At 43.3% G+C, this 16,927-nt stretch overlaps 5 protein-coding genes across 5 annotated transcripts; 2 read left to right on the top strand and 3 right to left on the bottom strand.

Annotated features, from left to right (window-relative positions):
- Positions 1-90: 90 nt before the first annotated feature.
- On the bottom strand, positions 91-1,159 carry O0I10_004575 (uncharacterized protein; the record flags this gene model as incomplete). Its single annotated transcript, XM_058484632.1, has 6 exons — positions 91-134; positions 204-361; positions 439-641; positions 756-803; positions 867-908; positions 986-1,159. The coding sequence occupies 6 exons, from the start codon at positions 1,157-1,159 to the stop codon at positions 91-93; spliced, it is 669 nt and encodes a 222-aa protein (XP_058344509.1).
- A 6,521-nt stretch (positions 1,160-7,680) lies between these two features.
- O0I10_004574 (inorganic pyrophosphatase) lies at positions 7,681-9,065 on the top strand (the record flags this gene model as incomplete). The annotated part of the gene is made up of 8 exons (XM_058484631.1): positions 7,681-7,744; positions 7,855-7,970; positions 8,054-8,173; positions 8,240-8,453; positions 8,520-8,647; positions 8,704-8,789; positions 8,861-8,930; positions 8,991-9,065. The coding sequence occupies 8 exons, from the start codon at positions 7,681-7,683 to the stop codon at positions 9,063-9,065; spliced, it is 873 nt and encodes a 290-aa protein (XP_058344508.1).
- A 1,640-nt stretch (positions 9,066-10,705) lies between these two features.
- On the top strand, positions 10,706-12,282 carry O0I10_004573 (uncharacterized protein; the record flags this gene model as incomplete). Its single annotated transcript, XM_058484630.1, has 9 exons — positions 10,706-10,823; positions 10,895-11,079; positions 11,147-11,316; positions 11,376-11,504; positions 11,565-11,694; positions 11,758-11,911; positions 11,973-12,057; positions 12,118-12,145; positions 12,211-12,282. 9 exons carry the CDS (start codon positions 10,706-10,708, stop codon positions 12,280-12,282), a joined length of 1,071 nt encoding a protein of 356 aa, XP_058344507.1.
- A 565-nt stretch (positions 12,283-12,847) lies between these two features.
- O0I10_004572 (uncharacterized protein) lies at positions 12,848-14,805 on the bottom strand (the record flags this gene model as incomplete). Its single annotated transcript, XM_058484629.1, has 4 exons — positions 12,848-13,155; positions 13,226-13,364; positions 13,422-14,338; positions 14,403-14,805. 4 exons carry the CDS (start codon positions 14,803-14,805, stop codon positions 12,848-12,850), a joined length of 1,767 nt encoding a protein of 588 aa, XP_058344506.1.
- Positions 14,806-15,959: 1,154 nt separating this feature from the next.
- On the bottom strand, positions 15,960-16,409 carry O0I10_004571 (uncharacterized protein; the record flags this gene model as incomplete). Its single annotated transcript, XM_058484628.1, has 1 exon — positions 15,960-16,409. One exon carries the CDS (start codon positions 16,407-16,409, stop codon positions 15,960-15,962), a length of 450 nt encoding a protein of 149 aa, XP_058344505.1.
- Between the last annotated feature and the right edge of the window lie 518 nt (positions 16,410-16,927).

The following is a 16,927-nucleotide window of genomic DNA, read 5'->3' as shown; positions in this document are numbered from 1 at the left end:
GTAATGAAAGAAACAAAAAATTTATATCAAATGACACAAAGTACATGAGAGAGTAGGGATATGAGGCTAATCGATAGCGAAATCATGCACTTAAGCTGTACGCAGGCGGTTTTCGATCTCGCTTTGTCGTTGAGCTATATATTCAGGGAGAATGGGTCAATAAACCAACACATACAGTATAGTGTGCTTTGTCCTTTTCTTACCTTTAAGATCGCGTACGTCATCTTGCGTGGCGTTGTATGCCATAACGTTGGCTTGGTTGAAAGGATTCTCGGGAGACTTTTGGAATGCCTTGTAGATCAATTGCTTAAGTTGGCTTTGTCTCAGACCAGGATTCTCAAGCTTGAAACGAGTCATTTCTCTATTTTCCCCCGAGAAAGAAAAAAGGGTTGGATTAGCATTCCATACGAGATCCTTTTCCATAATCATTCAACTCACCTCTCTTCATAAGCAGCAAGGGCAGCCTTGAAACGACGTTCGGGGTGACGATCGACATCCTTGCTAGAAATAGGTCCCTTTTTGCTGTCATCAATTGAAAGAAGATCCAATGCATCATCGATGTTGCTTGCTGAGAACTCTGGGATAGTGCGACGAGCTTGTGATGCTGCTTCCACCTTGGCTGACTTCTTGGCGGCAGATTTCTAAAAGCATCCATGCTGTATCAGTATTCACGCTCTGAAAACCACCCTCCCCTTGTTGTCAACATGGAATCGCCGTGTGATTTCACCATTCTCTTTTCCCGGAACTATACATACCGCTGCTCCTTTGGGTTTGAGCTTGGCAATCTCTTCCTCTTCTTGAGCCTAATCAAGCAAATGGCTGCGGTAAGCATCAAGGGTGCATACGATCTATCTCACATTACATACCTTTAGCTTGGCGAGTTCAGCCTTCTTGGCTTGTTGTGCAGCCTACGAGTCATTTCATGGTTAGTTTATACAATGGAATAGAAAAACGGGTTCTTGCATTGGTTCTGATTGAGACCAACCTTCTTTTCAGCTTCGGCTTCCTTTTTACCTTTACCCTTGGCACCCTTGGACCATTTTTCAGCTTCCTTGGCTTCAGCTTCAGCTGCCTTTGCACGATCCTTTTCAGCCTTTGCAGCAGCCTTTTTTGCGTTCGCAGCTTCGACCTTGCTGTTTGCGCCACCTTTCTTGCCCATGTTAACGATACGAAATGGAAAGAAGCAAAATGGCGCGTACTCATCGATGACTGTTAAGAAAACTCCGCATGACGAGCAAGCGTTACTAGAAGGCTCTATTCAACCCCTCCCCTGCCACCCTTGGTATAATTTAGCTAGACGATCCTCCCTATTCTTTCGACTTTTCAATACAAAGAGCACATTAGTCTTCATTCTCTCATATCTCTTATTATAATCAACAATCATTCATGGTCCATAATGACCCAATTTCACCACTTCACTACATCTTGTCACATACAACAAAACAAGCCTACTAGCCAACAACCTGCAAAATGACTTGTTGACCCTCCTACGACAGCTATTATTTGCCATTTTCAACCATGTTGGATCTTCCTCATTGAATAGCTTGCCTACATATCATCCATACACAATAACAGGATAAAAAGAGAGAGAGGTGTTGTTGAATCAACAACGATTGGGGATTATTGATCTTAGGTTGCTTTGGTTACCGAGACTATGGATTGCTGTGTCACGTACCTGCCATCAAAAATACCCATTATGCATTAGGTGACACAGAATGCAAAACAGTGATGCAGAGCAATCTCGATGACAGCTCCATGCCATTGCGATATAAATTCTACAACTTCACCTGAACCAGAAATTACAAGGTTTGTAATGGATTCCCTTGCACTTTTCGTCCCTGTAAGCGTTGCCGATTCCAAGTGACATTGTGTGCTATCCTTCGATCGATCAATAGAACATCATGATAAAGGTGTCACATCAATGTAACCAAATAATCGATTGCATTCATTCTTTCTCATCGACGGCTACAAGCCATAATCTCACAATGACGATCAAACTTTGGTGATAAGCAGTCATGAAAGAACCACCTTCACAATGAATACGCTGCTCTTCTTTGTATTTCCTATGCTTCCACTCGCTCCATTTGTTTTATGCATCATCATCAATAAAGTCGCATTGGAAAGCACATGACATTTTCCTCTTCCCCCCAACAACCATCCATCTACCTAAAATGCGGAGAAAGCTCCTTCGTACAAACAACAAACAATGCTTCGAGTTGACCCTTTTGCAATTTGATAGTGTTTTGAGACCCACATTGTTGGCATTGTAAACGCGACACGATCGTATTGGCGAGGATAGGCAATGTAACAAGGGCATGCCAATAGCATACAAAATTATTGAGAGGCACCGTATTAACCAGGGAGCATGGTTGAAAGAGGTAGCAAGCCATGCATGTAAGGGGCAGTATCGCTGACTAAAAGCAGTCGGGGAGAATCTGTGATCCGGAAGCTGGCTATAAGTTTCAAGAAGTAGTCGTCATCACACGTGTGCCTGTTTTACTCACGCTTCTTTTCCAGCGACATGCATGCCAAATCTCCACCAAAATATGACCCCCAGATTATAATCTAAAAGCCCCTCCTGCTGTAGCACTTAATACAAGCTGACTCTGCGTTCCTTCAATAATACATAGTAGGCACTTGAATGTAAGCCAGAACGTGGCTGTATGTTGTGCCACATGGGATCCAGTCAGTAAGTGTAACGGTGCCAAGCAGCTTTTACTTTACATTTTTGCGATAAACCTCCATATACACACATTCGGTGGGGGGCTGTCATCACTACTATCAAATGTTGCGATACCTCTTTTGAACAAGTGATGGTTTTCAACATTAGCGTCTGATTCTTATGCCTTTTTCACGCTTGTTCTTCGATTCCAAATTCCCGCTATATCACGTACATCCATTTTTTCGACCGATAGCCACGTACATTGAGAAAACAAAGACCAAAAGGAATATTCGGAGAGCCAACAACGAGGAAAGAATTGCCTTGGGCAAAAATCTAATCCAGAAATGGATAATGAGAAGATTCATCTTCTATATCTTTTTCGACTGTTGCCTTCTGATTCAACCTCTTCTTTATGTTTCAAATTCTGTTGCAACAAAGAACCATAGCCACTGCACTCGTAGACATACTGCTAGCGATATCATGATCAACATAAACGCTTAATCATCGTGCTCTATCCTTCCTCGTAATCGACGAGTTAGCGGATGAGCACAGCGACGTCCTTTTTGCACGCTCTTTTTTTGTTCTAGAAAACGGCAAGGTAATAGCACAGGCTCTACAAGTGCATCATTGTTGCTTCCATGAGCGTTTTTACGCACATAGGGGTGGGTATAATGTGCGCAGGTTGCAACCTGTGTATCCGTTTTTGCGTTTGTTTCCCATTATCGGTATATACAACCCAACACGTTTCACGCTTCTTCACTTTGTCTATACGACCCAAGCTGTACACGAGCCAACACTTGACCATTTGGGCAAGGTTTAGATATGGTATTATGAGTATTCTTATGCAAGGGCGATGAGCTTTTTGAGAAAAAATACGCTTTCATAAGCACCCGAGTCAAAATAATAGTGAACGTTTTCCCTCTCCTCGGGAACGTCCCCCGATATTCAAAATTGGAAAGCATGTAATATGGTGGTTCTCCTTTATTCACAAGCACGAAAAACCTGCATGTGAAAGTGCGTATGGATCGAGAAGCATAATAAGAGGGAAGGGTAACATAAGGCACATGTTGATGAAATGGATGAAGGAGAGCAACAATTGGATACTTAGTTGCATCTTTATTACACGATCTATAATCTCGCTCGTCACAACCTGAGATGGAGCATGTCATCCATCGCTTTGCTAAATCACGATCATCTTTCATCATCTTCATCAACCCATTACAGCTAGCTGGTATTAAGTAAGCAATCATCAAGATGATGCTATTGTTTTATGTGAATCCAAAAAAGATGATCGCCGTCTCTCAGTTTTAAATTGTGTTGTGCCGGTTAAATGACAAAAAAACCGCACCATGTTTCGTAGTAGAAAGAAAACCCGGGTATACCGCGGTTTGCTTTCCAAGCTCTCTTCCTCTAATGATTGTTGGCATACAACGCTTATCTTGCAACATGAATGTAACTTACAAGAGCATAGGACCTCATGGGTGTTGTTGTTAGGAGCCACCACGAGATCCTTTTCGCACCTATGTGTGCTAGTAAATCACGTACAACGCTCCACATTCTGAGATATGGTACCTGCCTGGGTGTGTTGTTGCTGGGCAATTGATCAAGATCTCTGTAGGTGGACCATCCTGGATATAGAACCCAGCCCTCTGGACCCGAAATAAAGAGAGTGGGAAAAGTTTTTGTTCCTTTTTCGATGGATACATGCAACACTAGCAAAAGGGCTTGGTTGGACGACACCACCAGAAAGGAAAGATGGTTTAACGGATCATGTAACGCGTACTTTTATCTAAAGCTTACGCGTGGATAGAGATAATAAATGACAAAGTCCAAGACGCAAAGTCGCTAATGTCGGGGTATCCTATGCTCTCTGACGTAGCAGCTATTCGTTTTATATTAAGCTTCATTATCATGTTTTTGCTGAATGATTGATGACAAAGCCAGTGTCACATGCAAATGCTGGGGAGAATATGCATCATCTACAAAAACGGCTCTTGGGGTGTTATTCACAGAAAGACCGCTATAACTCTAATAACAGGGATTGGGGGGATGTTCAGGGGAAAATGTGTATGGGACAAGATGGGCAAGTGTTCACGTTAATTGTTCAAAGGTCGTTTGTACACCCAAGTCATCTATATCTCTGTCGACGCCAAAAAAAAATATGGGAATCAGCCTAACGTGTGCGATGACGAGAAGCGTATGCGTCGTTATGCATTGCAGCAAGAAACACAAACAACCAAGAAGCGTATCAACTTGGTCTTGAAAGATAGCGGCGATGATGTAGGTCCTGGTGAAGGTGGCGTAGGAGGTCGAGGAGGAGGTCTTGGATTGTTGGGTCGTGGATCTTTCCAGCGAAAGCTTATTGACATAGGTAACTACATTTATCATTGAAGGATCAACAAAAGAAAATGAATAGGCATATGATGGTAAGTATGCGCACAGACAATGTTGTGACCCTTACACTTACTTGTGACGATCCGAGAATTTGGGGGACAATGATGTGTCGAAAATGCCTGTCTATGGACACATGCGTATAGGCACACAATAAATGCGTATATAAGTAAAAGGGGATGTGGTTAGATTATACAAGAAAGGAATGATTGGCAAAGTGAAAGAGCAAGAAAGAAAATTTTGCACCCAGAATCTGTTCACCATCTGCCTGCGTTTTATGCTTTCTCATGTCACCCTCTTTATGCATGGTGTCACTGGAAAGCCTGCTGTAGAAAGCTTGCAACTTTCGGCGAATAGCGCATGAAGCGGATAAGGCTCGAGCGCCGATATCTTCGTGTAGCCCACGCTGCCATTCTTTCTCCTTTTGTTTGTGACTGAAACAAACTCTCTTACATCGAATGTTGTAGCAGCGACAACCGTGTATGATATTATGGTGCACCAACAACGCTTGTGTGTCACCCCTTTGGTGTGCACATTGATAATGCTAAGCGAACTAAGCATCACGCTGTTCGCTTCAAGTAAGATCACTGGTCACGGGAAACTAACTTTGTCGTTCCCGATTTGCTTGAAAGCTCTAATCCCCAATGTCCTTGGTCGATTTGCTTATTTGTTCGTTTAAAAGCGTGCACGACCCTCCTTTTATTGTGTTACATAGTCGTATCGAGATATTTTGTGTTCATATGTGGTAGGTGCCTTGCTGAAATAACGAATGTGACCTTCATTTTCGGTGACAACTGGTGATGACGCCCATCACCCCATTCAGGCTATCAATTCAACAGCGTGATCATTTCTTGGTTGATTACGAATAATAAGGTGGTTGTTGTTGCCGTGCAACCATAAGATCTTTAATCGGGATTTGCATGCGCTGATATAGGTACGTTTACGAAGATGACCTGATGATGCTGGTTATGAATGGAAAAAAAAAACATATCGTATGTCGGTGAATCATGATCCATTGTATGTACTTGCTATTAACTTTCCCGTACGACGTAAAAAGCATGCACTAGGTCATCTCATGTGTAACGTTTGATGGCACACTACTCCCCAAGAACTGATTTTGTGGATTTTCTTTTCTCATAGCAAGCCTTATTGTTTCCATGTGGTAGATCATTCCTGTATGCGGGAATCAAGGATCGACAATGTGTGAGACCCTAATTATCATTTCCGATCTCAGCATCCAGATGCTTGGATGTATGTCTCATTTGTCCCAGCCTTTGATACGTTGTGCCCCAACAGCATGCTGATTACGAAGAATGTTCCACAGAACATTCTCCCCGCATCATCTTGGGATTAAGAGCCATGGTCCTTTTCATGTTGCTATGGTGATTAACGACCTTTTATGATCCTTGAGGCATGACGACCGATCAACCAATCATTGCAAAACGCATCCATTCGACGATGTTTCAGGGGGCGAGGATCCCGTTTTTGAGTTCAGATACACGTATCATTACGTATGTATTCGTAGCGGCGACGTGAATTGCTTTATGCTCACATGTAACTTTATAGGTGCCGGTGCCTGAATTACCAATAGCTAATAATTTGGATCGCATCTACCATGTATCTTGGGAGGCAAGGAGAATTCGTAGCATAGCAACGCACGCCAATTACACCAAAGGATGCCGACGAACGATCATACTCGATCTCCATTTCACCGTAGTATAGCCATTGCAGGTTTCTCAGCATGGAAAATATAGCTATCCCAACACGTACCAACACGCATGGTTATCTTCAATATGATCATGACGCATAATGATGCACGAGGATGTAATCGAATTCATCGTTGATGATCTACGAACCCATCTCTTCTATATATTGAGCATATGGATGCATTCCCTGGGACATCATTATTAAGGTATTCATCAAGGCTTACGTCGAGCAAGGGCAAACACGGTGATTTTGACACCCCATCCATATGGCTATTCTATATACGTACCATGCTGTGTATGGCGCTGTGCGCAAGAATTGGTCCTCACATGCCTAGGGATATGGCAATGAGCTGTTGTGAGGAAGTTACCAAGGAGATGGTAGCAAGATCACTGCATGTAGTAGGTTTCACGTGATCAATTACAATACGAGTATCATTGGATGGAAACACATTTAATAATGTATACGTTGGGGGATTTACAAAGTAATATGGCAAAGAAGAATGGCTGAAGGCTACTGACACTGCCAAGGAAGAGGATTGTACAACTAACAAACGTAACGACGGAATCCACCACCATCGTCGTCGTGAGCTCAGCCGATGCATACAAACATTGTGAGTTGGTGCTGCTGTGCAACCAATTTGAATAGCTGAGTGAATCACATTGGCGAATACGTTGCATCGTGTATGCTAAGTATGCATGGGCAATCCATTCAAGGGTGATGAGGCATATAATTCAAATCGGTATACTTGGATATCGATTTCCATCATCTCAGCCTACTCCGTGAGCCTGTAACGTTTGGCGAATGGCGATGGCGAATGGCGTCATCCAAACTCGCGTTCCCCGACCATAGATTTTTTATTGGCCTCGCTCATCACGTTTAGCTCATTTCCTTTTCTTCCCTTTTCATTCTACATTCCCATCATGGCCGGATACACTGCTCGTCAGGTTGGTGCTCCCAACACCCTCGATTATCGCGTTTTCATTGGTATGTGTCAAATGGGGTTATGGAAGGCGCGTGTACGGATGGGCGTGCCATTGGTTACCAGATGAGGATGGTGCAAAAGTGGGAATAGAGTATTGATAACCTTTCAATAGAGAAGGATGGTGTTCCTGTCTCGGCTTTCCACGATGTTCCTCTCTTTGCCAACGAGGAGAACAACGTCTTCAACATGATTGTTGAAATCCCCCGTTGGACCAATGCCAAGTTGGAGGTGAGAAGGATGATGACAAGTGATGTTGTGTGTATGTATATCAATGCAAAGACGACTCAATGATGGCTGTTGGAAATGTATAGATCAGCAAGGAGGATGCTTACAACCCCATCAAGCAAGACACCAAGAAGGGCAAGCTTCGCTTCGTCCGCAACTGCTTCCCCCACAAGGGTTACATCTGGAACTATGGTGCCTTCCCCCAGGTATGTGGCGTGTGTGGTATTGACATGCATGTTGTATTCAGCCTCGTGACCAAACTTTATTCGTAGACTTGGGAAGATCCCAACCAACAACATCCTGAGACCAAGGCCAAGGGTGACAACGATCCTATTGATGTCATTGAGATTGGTGAACAAGTTGGCTACACTGGTCAAATCAAGCAAGTCAAGATCCTTGGTGTCATGGCTCTCTTGGATGAAGGTGAAACTGACTGGAAGGTCATCGCTATCGATGTCAATGATCCTCTCGCTTCTAAGCTTAACGGTATGTGTGGGAAGGAATAATAGATATGCAGGACCATGCATGGCTTATGTATATGATTCGATATAGACATTGAGGACGTTGAGAAGCAACTTCCTGGTCTTATTCGTGCTACCAATGAATGGTTCCGCATCTACAAGATTCCCGATGGCAAGCCCGAGAACGTCTTCGCTTTCAGCGGTGAAGCCAAGAACAAGGTTTGTTGTTTGTTGTCTCGTTTTATGCAACACAAACGCTCATTTGCCTCTTTTAGAAATATGCCACCGATGTTGTCCTTGAGACTCATGAAGCATGGAAGGGCTTGATCTCTGGTGCTTCCGACAAGAAGGATATCTCCACGTGAGTAACCATATTGACACAAGTTTGAGTTTAAGCTTCTCTTCTCATACATTTTCTTTTCCTATTCCTAGTGCCAACATCTCCGTTGAGGACTCTCCCGACAAGGTTGATGCTGAACATGCTAACTCTAACGTCCCCGCTGTAAGTATACATTAATCGGCAATCCTCAACAAATGATCTAATTACCTTGCCATGTTATAGGCTGATGTCCAACCTCCTGCTCCCATTGATCCCTCTGTCGACAAGTGGTTTTTCATCAGTGCTCACAGCTTGTAGAAAGACAAGGATAGACTTGATTTTGAAACTTTTTGGTTTGTTCAAATGAAAAAAGAAGATGACTATCACCAAGGAGATGGGTGCTTGTTTTGGGCTTGTGTGAATAATGTGCCAGTGGTTTGGATCACAATGATCGAGAGAAAGAATTTTCATATGACAATGGTTGAACGATGCAACTATTAATACAACCGGACACGTAGCACCAGTGGTGGACTTTTTGATTTAGCTTTTGCGTACAAGGGTGATAAATAGCTCTGATCATTGATTTGATGTTACTAGGACCACGTTTATCAGCAACATGCCTCCCCCAGATCCACGTTGCTGGATTAGCTCGTGTGGAGATACAGCCCATGCCCCGATCAGAAAGCTTCTTTACTTGTTGACGGTGTTACTAATAACGCGTCATCACTTTATGGTTATCAAAACAGCTTGCATGTGACAGAATCAATATAGCAGACATATGAGAGATTGGTGGGGGAATTAAACGTCAATCCCACTATCGTATAGGTATAACGATGGAATCAATTTGTGCAACATTTTGAGGTACAATCAATATGCGATCCCTGCGTTGTTTTAAACCCCTCTTCTTGGGATGTTTGTCGGATTCATTATAATCACAAGGAAATCGCAATATTGATGGGGAGGAAGAAATGATCGAAGACTCGAAATCTGATCCGCTTTAAGGATAAAAGAGATAAAAGTTCGTTGATAACGATCTCAAACACGTTGTTGTTTCATTGTGCGATGAAAAAGGAGAAGGAGGAGGGAGGAGTGCTCAATCATCTGTTGCAAAAAAGGGAGGAAGGGTCGATTGGTTTGGTTGGGGAGAAATGACTACAACACGCACAGTCCTTCGTCATTGATTGATATCTCTTTGACCAGGGGTAAGATGCAATGTGCTAAGCACGGTTCATTATGTATAATCGAAAATAACTAAAGGGGCCATGCCGAAGGGAGGGAGATTTGACAATGAAAGACGATGATAGTTCGTTTCCTTTGGCCCCTTATTCACAGGGGGTGGGATTATGTAATCTCAAGCCAAATGAGCAAAGTATGGAGGAATGAGATGAATGAATGCATGTTAATCAATATGGATCCATGTATGCGCATGTGGTATGTGAAGAAATCATAAACAAGATCCGTGTTTGTGTGTGTGTGCATGTGTGTAAATATGGCTTCTCACGAGGGAATAGGTAAGTAGGGCTCACACGGAGAAATCAAAGAAAGAAAATGTGCCTATGAACTTTACGAGCAAGATTGAGAGAAGAAGCACGTGCAGACCAAGAGATTGCATATTCATCTATTTGACTATGTGTGGGTGTATTGGGCGGTCTTCCCCTACCGTTCGTTCACCCTGGCATATCCCAATTTGCTGTGGTTGTGTTGCACCCTACAACAGAAACCGGCACCCACCACCTCCACACACACGCAAACCAAACCCCTTCCTTTATCCTTCTTCTTTATTCTCTCTCTCTCTCACTCACTCACTCACTCATTTTACTCGTTTTCGTTTGCAAATCTCATCTTGCTTCCAAGAACTGGATCGTCGTCTCCCTCGATTACAACCCTCTTTTGCAACAACACCACACTTCACCATTCCGTTTCGACCCCCATTCACAAAGCTGTTCTACTTGGACGCCATGGGCTTATGCATATCGTCCGAGGAGCGAGAAGAGAGAGCTCATAGTCAACGTATCGATAAGGCTATTGAAGAGGACAGCAAACGTTTAAAACGCGAGTGCAAACTACTGCTTCTCGGTAAAGAACAACCATTGATTCCTGCAACCAATAATAGCATCATCATCATCTAACATCTACTCTTTCCTTAGGCAGTGGAGAATCAGGAAAATCCACCATTGTCAAACAAATGAAGATCATCCATCAAAGTGGATATAGCGATGATGAGCTCTATGCTTGGCGAACCACTGTTTATCGCAATGTCATGGAATGTGCCCAAGCGCTGGTCGCTGCTGTGAACAAGTTTCAGTATACTTTTCAGGATCCGAATAATAAGGTAAATCAGCCTGCGTGCATAATTCTCGGGAATGAGGCTAATATTCATCCTTCCTTGCATTCATTAGCAATATGCTATGCGTATTCTCGATTATGAAGTGAGCGGTCCCGATAATCTCGATCAACCCCTTTTGCCTGATCTCGTGGAAGCCATTGTCAATGTTTGGAAAGACCCCATCATTCCACGTCTCCTGGATGAAGAAGCAAACCAATTTTATTTGATGGATTCTGCACCCTAGTAAGTTGTTTTAATCCCCCCATGCTTGACAACATCTTAATCAATCCTTTATACAAAAGCTTCTTTGAACAGGTGAAGCGTATTGGTAGAACCGATTACAAGCCGAACGTACAAGACGTTTTACGTGCTCGCTCAAAAACTACCGGCATCACAGAAACCAGATTTAAGATGGGCCAAATGAGCATCCAGTAAGTACAATCATCGATCTATCCTCAATGTGGTATGCTAAGGATCCTATTACGACGTAGCATGTTTGATGTGGGAGGTCAAAGATCCGAAAGAAAAAAGTGGATTCATTGCTTTGAAGCTGTAACGTCGATTATCTTTTGCGTTGCCCTCAGTGAATACGACCAAGTGCTATTGGAGGAATCACGGCAGGTAATTTGCATTGCATATCATCATCATCGTCGTCGTCCTTGTCACTTAGCATCTTCACTATAGAATCGTATGATGGAAAGTCTAGTGCTTTTCGAATCGGTGGTCAATAGCCGATGGTTTTTACGGACGTCCATTATCCTCTTTCTCAACAAGATTGATCTTTTTCGTGCAAAGTTACCCAAAGTTCCTTTGGATCGCTATTTCCCTGACTATGGCGGTAAGTAAAGCTGCATTAATGTTGTGGATTGGCGGACCATTTATGTATTTTTGTCTCTTAGGCGGTCCTGATCCTGCCAAGGCTGCAAAGTATATTTTGTGGAGGTTTACTCAAACCAATCGAGCAAAGTTGAATATATACCCACAGTAAGTGCTTTGATCAATCTACAAAGAGCCAATGCTTATCAAGAAATCTCTGTTTTAAAGCCTAACCCAAGCAACGGATACATCCAATGTAAGCACAATCTATTACATGACATGTTGCCTTTGGCTTGCTAATGAATCCCCGATGCTCTTTAGATTCGACTTGTGTTTGCTGCCATCAAGGAAACCATTCTACAAAATGCATTGAAGGATTCGGGTATTCTGTGATACAGTGAAGAAAAAGGAAACAGGTCAACAACAGGGATGGGTTTCGAGAGCGTTTTATCGCTCCCCATTCATCTTTTACATCTACTCGCTATTATAATTCCCAACAACACGCACTTTGTACAGCTTCTATTATTCACAATACCCACATTAATATAGTCCTTTTCGGGACACCGATTATCCTCCCCTATTATGTATTCTTTTTTCCCTTGGTCTCACAACAACGTATACACCATCCATCCCGTTTTACCTTAATGCGCCCTTCCTCCTTGAATTCCTTTTTGTATAAAGATTTGATGATCGAATGCTATCTTATGTTACATTTGCATATCTGATCCGAGGAATGATGCATGATTATGGTCCCTTTCATGCAACAATGATGACACCAAGTTTATCAAGCTATTGCGATATCTTTATTGAAACATACAGCGATTTGTAGAGATATAGCATAACGTATATACAGGCTGAAAGAAATATGGGGAAAGCATTATAGTACATGTATGTCACGAGGATGTTGAGAAATAAAATGATGTATGAAAAAGAGAAAGAGAGAGGAGGAAGAAAGGACTTAACTTGTTGTTGACCAGCCCCATGAAGCAACGAAACTGGCAGCAGTCAATGCAATTGCACATCGATAAGCCAGGGTGAAACCTTCTCGAAGCATGGCTGTTGTCATGTTGCTGTTGCTACTGCCAACGTCTGTTACATTACCCGATAGCAGAAAACCGGCCAAGAGGACCCCGATCGCTGGACCAATACTGCTGTACAACGCTGAAAGTTTTCCCACCTGTGCTATACGAAAGGATTCCTCCTCAGTCCAGAGCAACGCACTGACCCGGTGCACAATGGCCAACCATATCAGATGAAACGCTAATCCTATATTGCGTGTGACATGCGTGAGTACAATTGAGAATACGTCCCCAACGCTTGATTTCCTTTTACAAACCTTGGAGTGCTTGCAAGATGCCCACAGCTAACCATAATATCGACCATTCTTCGCTAAGCCAAGTATAGGAAAACGCACAAACAATAAGAATAGCGTGCACCGCCGTTGCTGTTGTTGTTGGTGTAAGCTTAGGGACCCACTATAAAGATCATATTTAGACTTTTACGTCAATGATAACATCATGTGCCCATCTTACCCAGCGTGCACTTGCATGAACGATAATATCAGCGAGAACGGGGATCATTGCAGCCATGCCAACCACCCACATTGAAAGATCAAGTACATCATAGAGATAAATGAAAAGCATCGGGTTCATCATTCCATGGACAATCCCAAGTATCAATGTTGTGAGGGACATGCTTTGGATCTGCCATTGAATCATCGCATCTGTTGGGCTGGCCACAAGCTGTGCTGGCATATTTTGTAATAGTAGTAATACGGACATGGAAGTATCATGTGGCGGTAAAGGTAACAAAGAAAGTTCTGCTGAGGAACAAAGATCGCTGGCCATGGCTGTATTTGTGTTGGGTGGCAACGATTGTTGTTGGTATTGTTGTTGCTGTTGTTGATAGAAGAGACTATTTCGTCGATGCCAAAACAAGTCGAGAGCCTGGCTTGTGGATGTCATTGTTGTATTTGTACTCCCATACATGGTAATCGGGACACTGCCACTGGCAGCAAGAGCAGCTGCGGATGCTGTTGTCGAGGTAGAATTGACCGAGTGGTTGCTGTTGTGACGCATGAGTTGTGCTGTTGTATTACTGCTAGTCATCCTTTGCAAAGCACTTGCATCTTCTTCCGAAATATGAGATAAAGGCTCGCCAAATAAGCTGTAAGGCTTGTATGGAATATCACAATGGGGGAAAAGCACTGCATTCTTGAGGAATCGAGGCGCCATTACTGGATTTTCTTCATTGTCGTCCATGCATTCGAGTTGCCCAAGCCCATAGTGATGCATAAACAGTAGCACCACACACATCCCGAAGGATCCCATCAATAACGTGCAAGACAATAGCCATCGATTCAAATCATCACCAAACCACCAGTAGCTTGCACATCCAATGCCCATGAGTGATACGGCCGAGGTAACTTTGGCCCATTGTAGTTCACCATCTATGATGATGATGATGATGATGATGAGGAAAAAGGACATGATTCCTTGTTCATGCAACCTTACCGTAGAGCCAAATCTTGTAATCTCCCAATGATTTAATGATGGCGCTATCGACGAGAGATGCGAGTGGTTGAAAGAAGAGTCCATTGGCGAGCATCAAGCAAAGTGTCAATATCATGATCCAGTAAGTATCAAAGGAGGACATGTTGAATACACCCAGCAGAGCAATAGTGCCGACGATGGTTAATGCTAATAGCATATGGAGGTGTACAGCAGGATATGAGCGATCGACGAACCAAATGAGTACAGTGGACGCCAAAAGTCGAACAACCATGACAAGCGCAATGAGCATTCCAATGGCAAACAAGTTGAGTGAAGGAATGTGCCACAAGTATAGAGCCATGTAATGCTCCACGCTGCCAGCGACTGCAAGCGCCATAGCCAACAGCTTAGGCCAGAAGAACATTTGGCTGGAAGTAGATAAGAGAAAGGATGCACAATAAAGAAGAAAAGAAACGAGGTGGGAAAAAAGAAAGAGAGAGAGAGAGCGCAACACACACACAACACACACACACGCACGATGAAACGGGTCTTGTTTATGTGTTATCGTTGTTGTCGTGTCATTTGGCATCCACAGTACAGCCGATAGGTAATATAAGGATCACCACCATCACCACATGCATCACTTCTCCTCATACTTTTGTTATCGCTCCTTATCAGCACATCCATTTTTGAACATGTGTAGTATGTTCACACTCATCAACCCATCCATCATCCACCAAGAAGTCTTTTTTTTGTTGCATTGTAGGTATCACAAAATTATTCTACGCACGCACCGCCACCACCACCACCACCTACTCACCCACCCTCTACACCAGCCTTGGATAAGAACATGCACCCAGGTCAAGATTGGGGTGATATTTTAGCTAGAACGGGAGTGAGAGGGTGATCGTTATCGGACACATCAGTAACGTGTATATGTGATTACCTCTTTCCATTATGCCATACTTCCTTCTCTTGACCCCTCCCCACATAACAAAATGCAATAAGATTTATGTTTGTCCTTGTATGTGCACACGCGGGAACCTTGTTAATGTCAGCCAATCCTTCATCACTGAAGCCATCCATCTACTATAGCCATCACCCATTATCTCCCCCCCTAGCTATTATGATGCATCATTATTGTAGCCTCTAAAGGGAAGAAAGAGTTTGATCATCCTTCATCCAAAGACATTTTGACAAAGCACACGCGTTGCCATGTATGCGCTGTTCGCAACATTGACCCGGCCACTGCTGGTACACCAGCTGGTGCATGCTGTGGAACACTTGCCTCGGGAAACTGCTGAAGGCAAGTGATCGGGGTTTGATCGTTGCCGATCCGTATCCTAAAACGAAACTGGTTGGGTCGAGACACACACCATACGCATGCTAATAAAGCAAAAATGACATCAAGCCAACGTTTAATTTACATAATTACAGAATGATGCGGGGAAGAAAATGGTAAGATATATATATGTATAGGGGCGAATGCTTGTGCTATGAGTTTGTGTGGGTGTATGCATTGGGGTAGACGCTTTGGAGAGCCTTGGTGATATATATTTTTTCTTTCTGAGCTTGAGCTTATGCAGAAACACTTGCCATGCGAGAAGAAGGAGAATCGTAATATTGAGAGGGCATATTGCTTCGTTTGTGCTGGCCAGCAGCAGTAGGGGATGGATTGGTAGAAAATTGGCTGTACCAGACAGGTGATGTTTCCGAGAGGCTGAATGCCGTATTGGGCTTCTCTTTTTTCGATTTGAATAGCTTTGACCAAGATCGCTCCAAGAAACCACGGCTTTCTTTCTCTGTCCTAGCAACCATATGACTTATGCGTCCTGTGGCATTACGTTTCAATGATTTGGTCGTTCCAGCCGACCATGTTCCTGCTCGTCGTACATTGCCGTCGTCATTGTACATGGATGATGATGATCCTGGCAAGCTGCTGCTGGGAGATTCACCAGCATAATACCGAGCTAAACGCTCATTGAATGTGGCCATATCATCTTGTGTCATAAACGCGGTTTGTCGCATGATGCATGAAAAGAAGAAACGAACGTGTGGAGTAACAAAAAGCAGAAAACAAATGTAAAAGAAAAAAAAAACAGCAAAGACAGGTACAAAACGTGTTTGGATATTTATAGTGTAAAGGTGGTGGTGGTTGTGGCGGTTGTTTGCAATAATGCAAAAGATCCACTGGAGTCTAGAGCGTGTGCTCTTGCTGAGTTTGTATTTATAAACGGGCGTTGGGCCCGGATTTATCAGGGACCTTATTGCCGGGCACCAGGTCGCGGCACAGCACAGCACAGCCTTCTTATCTTGTTGAATGCTATCGATTGTTCCATTTTACACAAACAAGCAACTTTTGGTTTTGTGGTTATTGTTGTTACGTTTTATAATGATTTCAAGAGGATACTGGAAGCAGTGATGAGCGCATATGACATCAAGATGATGAGTGCAGAAATTGTCCGCTTCCCAATAACAAGCAAGTTTAGCCAGCAGCCGTCAATAAAGCTTATTGTAGAATGTTGGGGCTGACAACATTATTAGAC

This window comes from Lichtheimia ornata (genome assembly GCF_029851405.1).
Source record: "Lichtheimia ornata isolate CBS 291.66 chromosome Unknown scaffold00017, whole genome shotgun sequence".
Classification (NCBI taxonomy): Eukaryota; Fungi; Mucoromycota; class Mucoromycetes; order Mucorales; family Lichtheimiaceae; genus Lichtheimia; species Lichtheimia ornata.
This window is presented reverse-complemented; position numbering and strand designations above follow the sequence as displayed.